At 35.9% G+C, this 12,853-nt stretch overlaps 2 protein-coding genes across 3 annotated transcripts; both read right to left on the minus strand.

Annotated features, from left to right (window-relative positions):
- LOC109214205 (early nodulin-75-like) lies at positions 324 to 2,140 on the minus strand. 2 transcript variants are annotated; one of them, XM_019378107.1, is made up of 3 exons: positions 2,022 to 2,140; positions 1,852 to 1,936; positions 324 to 1,741 (listed from the first exon to the last, which is right to left on the minus strand). In XM_019378107.1, exons 1-3 carry the CDS (start codon positions 2,037 to 2,039, stop codon positions 804 to 806), a joined length of 1,041 nt encoding a protein of 346 aa, XP_019233652.1. In that variant the 5' UTR covers positions 2,040 to 2,140; the 3' UTR covers positions 324 to 803. The 2 variants fall into 2 exon arrangements, with proteins under 2 accessions (XP_019233652.1, XP_019233659.1); XM_019378114.1 differs by having other exon boundaries at positions 1,848 to 1,936.
- LOC109214224 (probable protein phosphatase 2C 34) lies at positions 6,925 to 11,446 on the minus strand. The gene is made up of 6 exons (XM_019378122.1): positions 11,256 to 11,446; positions 9,739 to 9,998; positions 9,132 to 9,428; positions 8,366 to 8,483; positions 8,031 to 8,263; positions 6,925 to 7,472 (listed from the first exon to the last, which is right to left on the minus strand). The coding sequence occupies exons 2-6, from the start codon at positions 9,976 to 9,978 to the stop codon at positions 7,251 to 7,253; spliced, it is 1,110 nt and encodes a 369-aa protein (XP_019233667.1). The 5' UTR covers positions 9,979 to 9,998; positions 11,256 to 11,446; the 3' UTR covers positions 6,925 to 7,250.

Here is a 12,853-nt window from a genome sequence, read left to right on the forward strand (position 1 = left end):
GTTGTCACATTTATGTGTTATTTGAATGTTCGTTAATTTGAGATATCTTGTGATTAACAGCCTGGATTACAATTTTGTGAGGGATTCTAGCTACTTTATTTCTATCAGAATTAGTGACTAAATGGTAAAAGTCCTGCTTTTCTGGCTAGTTTTCTAGTACATCTTTTCTTGCAAGTTGCATCTGGCTATAATTGCGGATTGGCATGGGTAAGCTTTAGATGTTTTGGGTGATCAGCTTATCCCTTTTCTGAGAATTGATATCCGCCAATTGGTATCTGCATTTTCCTGCCTAAAGATATATGTTCAGCAGGAAATGTAATTGCTCAGATTTTGCAAAGCCGATAATAGGTTGAGCCATTCAAATGGAAAATACAAAACTTTTTCTTGCACAGATTAAAAAAGAGATCACCAAATTCCTTTATTTCTCCATCTCATAGTCAAGTTCAACTTTCTGTATTTTGGCAGAAAAGAATGAAGCTTTCAAGCATGGCTAAATTTTTAAATGTAAAGCTGAGGAATAAATTCCAAGAATAAAGGAGATTTATTAGTATTCTTCTTCAGGAAATGAATGCCAGGTGGTCTGAATTAGCCTTGTAGAGATGGAGTGGAGGATATATTCCCTTTTTGCTTTTGAAGTCAAGAATCTCATTACTCTCAGCATTTTCACATGTAGTTGCTTTATTTTTGTTTGTTGAGAGTTACTTTACGAATCATCTGGAATTTGTTAGGCATCTTTCTCTCTTACAGGTGAAACAAAAAATAAAATTACTTGCTTCCCTTGCAAACCATTTTGCTCATCCTCCTTAAGCTATTGTGCATGCATTTGGATTTTCATCACTGAAAACTGAGCCGATTGTTCCATTGCCATCGTTTCCATAGTGATAGTCCTCAGAGTAATGCTCTGGCCTAGTATATTGTGTGTATCTTGGTGGTGACCTGATGTACTCATATCCAGTCACATAAGGTGATGGTTGGTAGCTATTGTAGCTGTGAGCCACATAAACTGGTGGTTGACCTGGTGGCGGCGCCTCAGGTCTGAATTCTGGACCAGTAGGACGAACATGATTATTTCTGTAGCCAGTGTTTCCCGGAGGAGCTTCATGGATCATGCTCCGGCTGTAGTTAAGTGGCTCATAGCTCATACTCTGACCATAGTTGTATCTGTTGTAACCATGGTCCCTGGGTGGCTCTTGGCTCATACTCGGGCCGTAGTTGTATCTGTTGTAACGAGGGTCCCGGGGTGGCTCATGGATCATGGTCTGACCATAGTTGTATCTGTATCCATGATCCCGGGGTGGCTCGTGACTGCTCATTCCCTGGCTAAAGTTGTGTCTGTAACCGTAGTCTGGTGGATAGTGGTATATTACATGAACTTCTTCGACGTCTCTAGGTTTAGAGGGTTGGTCTGGTTGCCTTTTGGTATTGTCAGCACCCTCATCATGTATTTGTTTCTCCTCTGCTTGTTGAGTTTCTTGTGTCGGTGGATCTTTTGGCGGTTCTTTCGGCGGTTCTTCAGCTGGTGGAGCTTCTGTTGGAGGATTGCTAGACTCGGGGGGCGGTGCTTCATTCTCAGCTGGTGCAGGTTCCTCTGGCTCTGTTGGAGGTTCTGCTTGTTCTATGTGGGAACAAACAATAGCACTCTTTCTTGTCTTCTTTAGTGCTTTTACTATTTTTTCAGGATCTGCTGATCCTACTATAGTAATCTTTTGCTGAGGAAAATCTATATAGAGATCATAAATACCTGTAAAAACACCGAACACACATAGAATATTGTAACATCTTATTGGAGAGATGAAGAAAGGAATTAGCAATTAAGAGAAAGAATTAGTACTTCAAGCATCACTTACTCACCATGGATGCCATGTAAAGCTTTCTTGATCTTTTGCACACATCCATTACAGTCCATTCTCACCTGTATCTCTGTGACCCTAGGTTTCTGCATAAAAAGATGTGAGTGTTAACTACATGAATGTGATTCTTGATTTGTTCAAAGTTGATATGGAAGTAGAAGCAAGACTTACCTCCATCTGTTGAGCCATTTTTGGGGGGAGAGAGAGAGAGGAGAGAAAGATGAGAGGAACAAAAAGAGATGCTTGTATGGAGAGATTAAATGTTTGAGAATGGAGGGAATCAATTTATCGCATCATTGTGTACATGGACATGGAATATTTAAAAGCTAATAAGTTGTGGGACAGGTAAAGAATCTCCTTTTTAAGGGAGAGTTTTTGCTTCTTGGTTAACTTTAACAAGTCAATATCATCTATAGTTAATAGGAAAAAAAAAAAAAAAAAAAAAAAAAAAAAAAAAAAAAAAAAGAAGAAGAAGTAGAAGCCCCCACCCTGAATTTTCCTTATTTTTGGACCCTACACTGTTTTGTTGAGCCAAAGGGAATTTTTTGCTTTTAAGCACTAAATAGATGGCTATCTACAATTGCCAATTTCTTTTCCAAGTGCAGGGATGATTATCTAAAGCCGACCATGGAAAGTAGGATTAAAGTGTGAGAAAGATATATCATCGCATAGAGTTGGGGTGGGGGGGAATTGGGGGAGGGGGCGGTATGCAGGATTTTTGGTAAGCGGTGTCAACAGTCGAAGAAAATAAAAAAATGAATAAAACACTATAATGACAAGCAGTGTCATTTTTATATTTATACTCAATATTTTATTTTGTATCCTATCTATATATACTTATTTAAAAAAATTCGATGAAGCGGTGTCATGTGATACCGCTTGCCGCAAGGTGTATCCTCCTCGGGTTGGTTGGGGGGTTTAAATATTTGATGGTCAACAAATGAAAGTAACTTTAGAGGTGAAAGAGGGATATCCACACTTGAGGAATCCTTTTGTTACAAGTAAAGAAAACCCTCCTAAATAATAGCAGTCCCAAAAAAAATGTCTTTTCTGTTTGTATTGAGTTGCTTATATTTGTTCCTGAAAGCATAATCCATCGTCATATTGTGTAAAACTGATGGAGACAAACCTCAAAAGGTGCTTCAAACACTTATGCTCGCCACCAAATGGTTGATAAAATCTGATTTTTACACTGCTAATTTCTTCAAAATTCTTTGAAATTACACTCAAATTTCAATTTAAAAAAACACCTAGCAAGATATGGAGATTCCACGCCTATAATTGACACAAAACATCACTAATTTATTATGATTAAGTGATGAATTAAAGCGAGAATATACATTACTCAATCATTATTGAGCGATCGAACTGTATATAAGAGACACATTTTCTCTATTCATTGGTGTGATTTAAGTTTTATTACAATGTTAATTGCTAGGTACAAATCAAGAATTTGAAATGGTAAATATTTTTCCATCGTTTGCTTGTGTCCTCTGGGAAAGAATCTTATTGCCAATTTAGATGTATCTTTGATTAGCTATAAATGATAAAGGTTGTTAGAATCACAGATCAGCTTTGCTCTTTATAATTTACGTCTTCTCTGTTCCTTGACCGCCCTAATTCCTCTACTTTTTTCCACCTTACGTGTATTCCTTTTTCTTTTTTCTTAATGAATAATTGAGCATAATTTACAAAATGGTTTGGAAGTAAAATGCTGAAAGTGTATAGTTATCTTAATTTGATTATATTTACACGGATAACACACAATTATAAGCAATTGTCTGTAGTTATCTTAATTTGATTATATTCACTGCTAGTGTTAATAAAATTTTACATCATTAGTGTGTTTTAACTCGTTATAGCGAAACAAAAACAAAAAAATCTCTGAAAATTGTCGCAGCCTAGCAGGTTATGTACGTTATTTTCTAAATAATCAAATTAAGTGTCACGCCCCAAGCATTGGGAGGCGTGACTGGCACCCGGTGTCAAAATTGGCCCGAGCAACCACTCTGTAATTCGTTCATTCCTTTTGTAACTATCATGAGCCAACATAGCCATAACTCGTAATGTACAGTTGTAAGTGGGCAAATGTTATATCAATGAACCATCGTTCACAAAACATGAATACATATGGGCCGTCAAGGCCTTTGCCATTGACATAGTGTACATAATAAACCTGTGTCTACAAAGCCTCTAAGATTACTTGACATAAAATGGGACAGGGTACCGACCTACCCATAAGTCTGTAGCAAAATTTTGACACGATGACTTGTAGACTTTGTTGCACTCCGAATGAGGTGGAGTCTTATTGATCCACTGTTGAATGCTAACCTCGTCTAATATAAGGGCTCGTCAAACTGATTGTCTATACCTGCATGCATGAATGCAGCGTCCCCAACAAAAGGACGTCACTACGAATAATGTACCGAGTATGTAAGGCACATAAATAAGTATATAAAAGACATGGAAGAAACGTGGAGTAAATGACCCAACCTATAAGTCTGGATAACTCTGTAAATCATGAAATACTTATAGTGTCGTGCATATGCGTATGAATATCATGCCGTGCATAGGTGCTTGTGTTCATAACTCATCAAGCCTCTGAGGGCATCCCATCATATCATCTCGACCACTGTGGGCAAAATCATCAACGTATACAAGCTGATCAGGTGATGGTGCGTATATAACGCCGTAACCTTTTCCCATATCCCATATACATATATATACGTATATACGCGTATATAACGCCATCTGGTCATGGGTCAATGTACATGTATGAATGAATGCAGTGCATGAGAAGTACGTCAATAAAATCTCTCGGAACGTCATACGACCATTATACCTTTGATTAATGTCATGAATTATACTTTATCAACTTACGTATCTTCTGAGACCCATGAACAGATGATAAAATAATAGGACACATGGAGAATCAAGAACATAAGCATCTCTAGCATTTCTACGAATAGAGTCATTTATGGAAGTTGTATATTTTCTCGTTTTGGTTGCATCGTAATCATGCCAAAAAGAAAGAAGGGATAGCCTTAACATACCTGAGTCGGTTCTCTTGACAATCCCTCTAAACTTTGTAATAAGCAATATCTTGAAAGTGATTAGAAGAATTCTATTAAGAACTAGTCAAGAGACTCTTGTTTAACATAGACTTTGATTTGATGATTCTGGATGTCAATCTGATATTTGGATGAGGATATTTAAGATATAAAATTTTCAAAAGCTGGGACACACATCGAAGACTTTCTTTCCAGGGTGTATCAACCATTTGTAACTTACATAACATAATCAGATTCCTAAATCTCAAAAAATTCAACCTAGTGTAGATTCAATTCACATTACCAATTCAGAGTCTCAATGATATTCTTTCATAATGAGCTGTCACCGCTCTTAGTATAGCAGACCAATTGGATTGCTCTAGTCATGCAATCCAATTGCATTAGTTATGCAAGATAGCAGCAAATTGGAAGCCCAATGAATTTCAAGAACTTCTGCCGTGAAACGAATAACTGAAGTGTCCTTCAATCATCCATTAGGTTGCCACCTAATAGAAAATGACTAAGAGTCATTTGGCTAAGGAGTGGCTTGCTGCTATGTGGGGGTGACATGGGAAATTTTAATCTTTATCCATTTATTAGGTAATTAGGTAATGTTCCATTACCCGATGCCGGTAATTAACCAATTATCCGCATAATTAAGAATTATCTCAAATTACTTAAAATTCTACTTATTTTTAATATATTTTATACATCCTACTATCATGGTCATATGGTACCTTGTATGGTACTAGTCCATCAATATCAGGTATTTTAGCTCGAGCCATATTTTATCCCAAAATGACAAATTTCGGCCAACCTCATTTTCTTCAACTCGTTTACCCTCTCACCTTCACGACTTTACTTATCACTTGTTATAAATACCATTAATACTTATAACCTCAAAAAAATAGTCTTGTCCTCATCTTAAAGTACTACTATTACAATATTAAAATAACAAATCGTGGTACCATATAAAATCAATACATATACTATTACTTTGTTAAAACATCCATGTAAAAATACATATATTTTCTCAATTTTTAATTTTGCTAATCTCGTATAAAGAGTGCAAATTGTACGCTTAATTCTTAAAATGGTAAGAAAAAAAAAAGATAACATTCTTTTCTTCTGAAAAAATAATAATTCATATCTTTATAATGAAGAAAATCTCATAAACTTTTCTCATATTATGTGTATAATTTAAAACATATTCGAAAGTAGTAGTATTAATAACTATATAAAATCATATTTTTCAAACTATTTCTTTTTTCTTGTACAAAAATATTCCACTCAATATACCATATCAAGTATATATATATATAGGTGTCAAGGTTGTTAAACTTATAGGGTGTAACATTAAGGTTACTAGATCGTTACTCCCTCTATTTTAATTTATGTGGCGGAGCTCGAATTTCGAAAATCATATTTATTAATTTTGACCGTAAATTTGAACATAGTATCTTTAAGTTTTTTGAAACAAAATTCATTTATCTAGAAATTACGTTAAAAGTATTATAAGTCATAGAAGTAATAATTAACAATTTAAAACACCAAAAAGGCATGAAAAATCACAGTTAAAGAAAAACTCGTTTAACTCTCGAAATCCGAACTCCGACACATTTGGACGAAGGGAGTCTCTGTTATTGCATGGTTATTTAACCTGATGATGTAAAATTTCACATGAACCATCAAGGTGGAATGCGTATAATAATGAACGTATTATTTCTCACGGCCTCTTTAGAACTAAAACAATTAGTATAATAGTAGTAATGACAGATGACATTATTGTGGTGGGATTTTAAAGGTCCATACCCCAAAAAATAAAAAATAAATTAACGTACGTTGGACAGAAAGGTTCTTTTCAAACTGCCTAAATGTTGAAAAAGCAAGAAGAAAGTGGACGTTGACGGTGGATTGAAATATATAAAGAACTGAAGATCTTAGTCACCATTTTTCTTTTTCATTTTAAAGTTTGAATACATAATATTGAGAAGATATTGTTCTACTCTGCTGGAAAACAGAAATAAACATGTTCTTTAACTTTGAATTTTGATTGACAATAGTACTGGAACATAACTTTATTTGAAGTTAATTTTCAAGATTCTACATTTCAATGCCTGATTGAAATATAGCAAACATGAGCCTATGTATGTATGAACTTATGTACAAACCAGTACAGGAAAAAAATAGAAAACAACAGCAACTGCAAGAACAGGCAAAGCCAGAATTTAAAGTTTAACAACCTGAACCTATATTTAATGGATTTCCTAACACAAAAATAGCGCTAAAGCAACATCGAACCCATAGTTGATGATCTGGCTCCGCCCCTGACTGCAAGTCAGCTAATAGTTTATGTGAGCTTCTTCTCGAACTTTAAACAATCTTCTTGTTTGGAAGGAGGAATGCTATGAAAGAAGAGGCAAATTGCTGAGATATCATCCATGGGAATGCCCCTTCTTTTGCGTTTCCATGCAGAAGTGGCACTCTCCACCAACCTCTTAGCTGCTTCTTCCCTTTGTGGTGTTGAAGAAACTATTTCCACTGCTTCTTGGTTTGAGAGGACATCCCAAACCTAATCAATATGAACAATGAGTTCTTGTCAACTCTAATACTTATAAATACTCACTCCATTCATTTTATACAACGGGCATTTGAGAAAGACCGACTCTTGGCACATACTAAATTTACCCTTACAACATGTGGTCTTGAACATTTCTACAGCTAAAGGAGTATATCATTAAGGTTAAAATGGGAAGTTTCATGTTAAAGAGTTCCAAAAAATAAAAAAAACAGTGTCATTCTTTATGGAATCGACTAAAAAGGAAAGAGCATCAGATAAATTGAGACAGAGGCAATACATAATTAAGTGTTGCTCCCAAGGCCCTGGATTCGAGGCAATCAATTTGCATGAATCGAGGAGCAGGGTTGGGGGGAAATTAGCACCTCGATAAAAGGTCTACAATTATCTCATGTAAGATGCAATTTGAACATTTTGGTAAAGATCTAGTTAATTCATGGTCTGACTTACATGTTAAGCTTAGTTATTTCATCTTTAGATGAGTCATTATGTAGTAATTCCAGGACTAAGGATCAGGTTCATTGGCACCATTATAACGAGAGTAATACATACCCCATCCGTTGCCAAAATGACAAACTGATCTCTTTGGGTTATGCTTCTGGATGTCAATTCAGGTTCAGAAATAAGGCCAAAGTCCTTTAAGTAGTAATCACCAAATGCTCTTGAAATTGCCAACCCAGGTCCTTCTATTGTTCCTCCGTTGGGCATCCAGACTCTGTACACCCCTGGTTCATCATCGCATGATAACACCCTACCTCGTGACTGCATTATTCGCTCGCTTTCCCCTGTGATCATTAAGATGTGACGATATTCAGTCTTTAAAAAAATTCTGAAATTACATTTGGTAATCAAAACACAGTAACATGTGAACATGGAAGAAAATGTACGAGGTAAGTTGGGTTTGAGGTCAACGGTGAGCTGAAATGGTACCAATCTACCATCCTCTTCTGTTGTTGCCAATACAGCTCGAGAATCTCCAACATTTGCTACTACCAGTAGATCACCCTGAAGTAGGTCATACACAGAAGTTTTCAGACAGGAGACAAGTAGTTGGCAGATAAATCTTATTAAAGAACTAAAGAAAGAAAATAGGAAAGCTAACGACTTTATAAATCAAACTTTTCAAGATCCATTTTTCTTCACCAGAATCAGGCTACTGGAGGAAAAGGGGAAAATTTTCAGGCATTACAAGTTTCAAACTTTTATATTGTGAGCATGTAAACATGGATTGGGATTATCAAGTCAATACATAAACATTTTTAGTAAATTTTAGCCACTGCTACGCGCACCATATAGGGGAGCCTTGGAGTAAATGGTAAAGTTGATCCCATGTGACCAGGAGGTCACGAGTTCGAGCCGTGCAAACAGCCTCTAGCAGAAATGTAGGGTCGGAGGTGGATCCAGGCTTTAAATCCTATGGGTTCAACTTTTAAGGTTTTTAGCATTGAACCTATTATATTTTAAAGTTATGGGACTATTTTTGCAATTTTAATGAATTTTTACGCCGCGTCAAAAGTTATGGGTTCGGTTGAACCCGTTAGTTGTTCGCTACATCCGCCTCTGTGTAGGGTAAGGCTGCGTACAATAGACCCTTGTGGCAGGTGGTTAGTGCACCGAGCTACCGGCACGATATATTTGAAGCAAACTACTTGCCTGTCTAACGAGCGTTAGAGCTGTTGTACCACTGTAGAAAGAGTCAGCATGTTGCTCGAGCTCTTGGTCGATGGTGGAGCAAGTCTCAAAGTAAGACTGCTTCCAAATGTCAAACTGGAAACATCTTCTATCTATTCCAATTCCATCACCATCTATGTAGTTGACAACTCTTTTCTGCCAATTATGAAGTAAAGCTGGTGGCATCAATTTTCTGACTCTTTTAGCAACAAGATGACCCCAAGGACCATGCCCATCAAACACCCCACAGAAGATCATGTCATCTTGGCATCCAAAATCCTAAAAAGTTAAATCATATAAATATTGGAATATATTAGAGACAGAACTATTATTCATAAGAATACTTAATAAAAAACGAGACGCAACAACTAATAATAAAAGGTAAAGTATTGGATGTGAAAAATCACTCGATGCACGCTACTGACTTCAGAGTAGATTTTCGTCACAACCACTCAGGAATCTTCTAATATGCACTCAAATAGAAATTGAGATAAGCTCATCACGTTCTTGTTTATACGTCAATAACTTCAGATACATCTATGTATTGACAAGTTAAAATGAATATTGCTAAAGATTGAGATTTTCATACCTCCCATACAATAAATCTATCCTGATTGATACCCTTCTTCCCACCTTTGGAAAAAAAAGAAACCAAATTCTTAGAGCCACCTGCTACACAGCCAGATGATGTTAACATCAGCTCATTCCTTTTGGCTTCCTTAGCCAGTGTATTCGCAGCTTCCCTCCCGAAATCATGTCTACTATTCTTTCCATTTTTGATTGAGAGACTTTTCCTGAAACCAGTGAAAATAGAAGAGAACTGCACCATTTCTTTGTTCTTGGCTACTCCTGCAGATCACACCAAGTATAATTATTAAGACAATGGATTTCCTGCGACTCCAATAAATTAAAGGAAATAAACAAACATAACACTTATATACTCAAATGAAGTCTCAGTGCTCGAATTACAACTTAATACCAATTTAATCCATTGTGTTTCTTGTGCTCAATTTATTTATCCTTCAATCAATAAAAAGGTGATTGTATTAAGAAATCCCCTATGGGGACACCAGTGATTTATCCCCTATGAAAAAGGTGTCAACCAAATTATGCAAACTTTTTCCGCCCTCTAGACCAGTTGGCGGATCTATAGTATTAGGCATGAGTTCACGTGACCTAGTACTTTTTTCCTAAGATCATGTATTTGTATTAAGAAATTAATCCATTAAATGTATAAGAATATTTAGCTTGAAACCCATATACTCAAATCCGCTTCTATCTAGACCTTGTCCTGCTCTCCCTCCCCGCCCAAAAAAAGCTCTTCTTGTACACTTGAAGCTCTATTCTAAAAATACGACCTTTGGTGTTCCAGATCAAATTGAAAAAATAGTTTCCATTAGTAGGTCCAGACCCCCACCCCATCACTTTATGCAAGAACAAGATATATCTACTAATTAATGTCTAATTTACCTTCTCAGGCATGCATATTTGTAATATTTTGGTTAAAAAGAGATATACTTCTAAATTATAAAGAGAACTTAAAATTCCATCAAAATATTTCAAGCTGCTCAACAACAAAAACATATGGAGTTACAATACTACAGTAATAAATAATCTCCAACTCAAACTTCCATACTTCATTTCCTCTATGTTTCCACAATTTAAAAAGAAGAAGAAAAAAAAAAAGAATTACTCGATCAAGACTTAAGAGCAAACACACAGAGGAGTAATAAATATGATCAGCTTTAAAACACCTTTAACGCTTTAGCTTTAGAGACCATAATTTGCCTTAAAATACAGTCCAAGGCCAAGTTTACATATACTCTTTATAACTAAACGTGTTGTCATGTCATGAATAACAAACATCAATAACCAATTTTTCTAAACAAAATCCAAAAATTGTTAGTACTATTTTCATTCCACTTTATGTGACATATTTCGGAGTACTAAGGTCAAACTAACTAATTTTTCATGTGAATTTGGACATGGAATATTCAAATTTGTTAAGATAAAATTTACACGTTTGCATAAACGCAATATATCAAAGAAAAAAAATTGACTCTCCAAATAGTAATTCTATCATATAAAGTGGAATAGATGGAGTACCTTTCTGTAGCCAAGCAATTATTTTCTCTTCTTGATCAGTGTACTATTCAGATTACGAAATCCTGGCAAACCTTAGGAAGCACACAAGTCTCCGGCAGAGCTCCGGCGAAACTCCGGCGGCAAAAACTGGTCGGCGATGAAGAAGAAGACGGAGAAGCTTTAAGCAACTTCTGCTCCATTCTTAACTCTTCATTCATCAAGAGTTGCAGTCTCATATATATGGCGCCTTCGATACATGCCAATTTTTTTTTATCGAAGAGCCAATTACTAAACCAGCCTTGGACAAATCACTAAACTAAGATCGTGGTAGGGGTAGTTTGGTCATTTAATTTCTCTTTTGACCTTTAATTTTTTCCTTTTTCTTATTTATTTGTATCGTTGGGTCAGTCAATTTTGCAGGAGCATATAGTTTAAGATATCAAATTAATACTGGCCATGCATTGTCATTACTTGCTTAGGAACTAACCAAAAATAATGTTATTAAACTAATGAATATAGAATTTGACAATGGCTTACAATGAAATAGATTAATTAATAGGATTGATAATTAGATATAGTATCTGTATGGTTCTAAATAGATGAAAATTTAGTACGTTATTGCATAGTAGTTGATCTGAATAATTTATTCATTCGAATAATAAACATTATCGTTTTACTTAAAGAAATGATAATGTTCTGATTAAATAATTGTAGGTGCTATTTGATGTTTTACATATAATTGGTTCGGCGGTTCATTAACCTTAAACTATGTTCATTGTTGATGATTATCTCATTAATGTGTTTGTTTCTTTGTCGTACTATACTAGAATGACAAAATTGAAAAACAGGTGGCGTTTGGTTTAAAAATAAGTGCATTTTTTTTGGAAAATATTTTTTCGGCATTGTGCCTCTATTTTCTAATCCTACCTAAATTCTCAAGCTCATCTGTATGGGTCAGAATCCGACCCCACGATGATTAACGAGGCTAATCACGTTTCAAGCTAATTCATGATTAATTAGTGGTACGACCACTTAGAATTGACGATGTTCAACCTGCATCCGGCTCGATCAACAAGGCCATGGCCTATCCGCCACCATAAAGGCGAGATCCCAACGTGGTCACGGCCACTTATTGCTAGCTCACGAAGCCCACAGCTATAAATACTAAGAGTGGAAGCCCTAGAAAGGGGGCTGCTTCTTCACCACTATAGACAGGAGAGAGAAGGAAAAAATATACCCATCTTATGGGAAGAGAAAACACCATTGTAAGGCTCTGAACCTCTTCATGGAGAGGCAGACCAAACAAATATTATCAATAAAAGTTTCGAATGTTTCTCCCCCTAATTCTGAGCACTTATTCTCGTTTCTTTCATTTAGTCCAACGGATTATTACGATTTGCTATGATTTTTCCGTGATTATTTGTATTGTTTTACACTCACAAGATATGTAATAACTTTTGAGCAAACAATTTGGCGCCGTCTGTGGGGATTTCATAGCAAAATCGCGTAGTTCTTCCATGGACCAAAAGGAAAGAAACGCCGGAAAAGGAAGAACAACCCAGCTTAAACAAGCCAAAGCGGCATATCAGGCCGATGGAACTCGAAGATCTCGAATCGAA

The sequence above is a fragment of the Nicotiana attenuata genome, chromosome 2 (genome assembly GCF_001879085.1).
Source record: "Nicotiana attenuata strain UT chromosome 2, NIATTr2, whole genome shotgun sequence".
Classification (NCBI taxonomy): domain Eukaryota; kingdom Viridiplantae; phylum Streptophyta; class Magnoliopsida; order Solanales; family Solanaceae; genus Nicotiana; species Nicotiana attenuata.

Bases quoted from the DNA above. Each gene is read 5' to 3' on its own strand.
- LOC109214205 (XM_019378107.1), bottom strand. The intron at 1,742-1,851 runs GTGAGTAAGTGA...GTGTTTTTACAG, and splicing joins AGCTTTACATGGCATCCATG to GTATTTATGATCTCTATATA.
- LOC109214224 (XM_019378122.1), bottom strand. From the start codon at position 9,978: ATGGTGCAGTTCTCTTCTATTTTCACTGGTTTCAGGAAAAGTCTCTCA. The intron at 8,484-9,131 runs GCAAGTAGTTTG...GACCTACTTCAG, and splicing joins CTCTAACGCTCGTTAGACAG to GGTGATCTACTGGTAGTAGC. The intron at 7,473-8,030 runs GTATGTATTACT...CATATTGATTAG, and splicing joins TCATTTTGGCAACGGATGGG to GTTTGGGATGTCCTCTCAAA.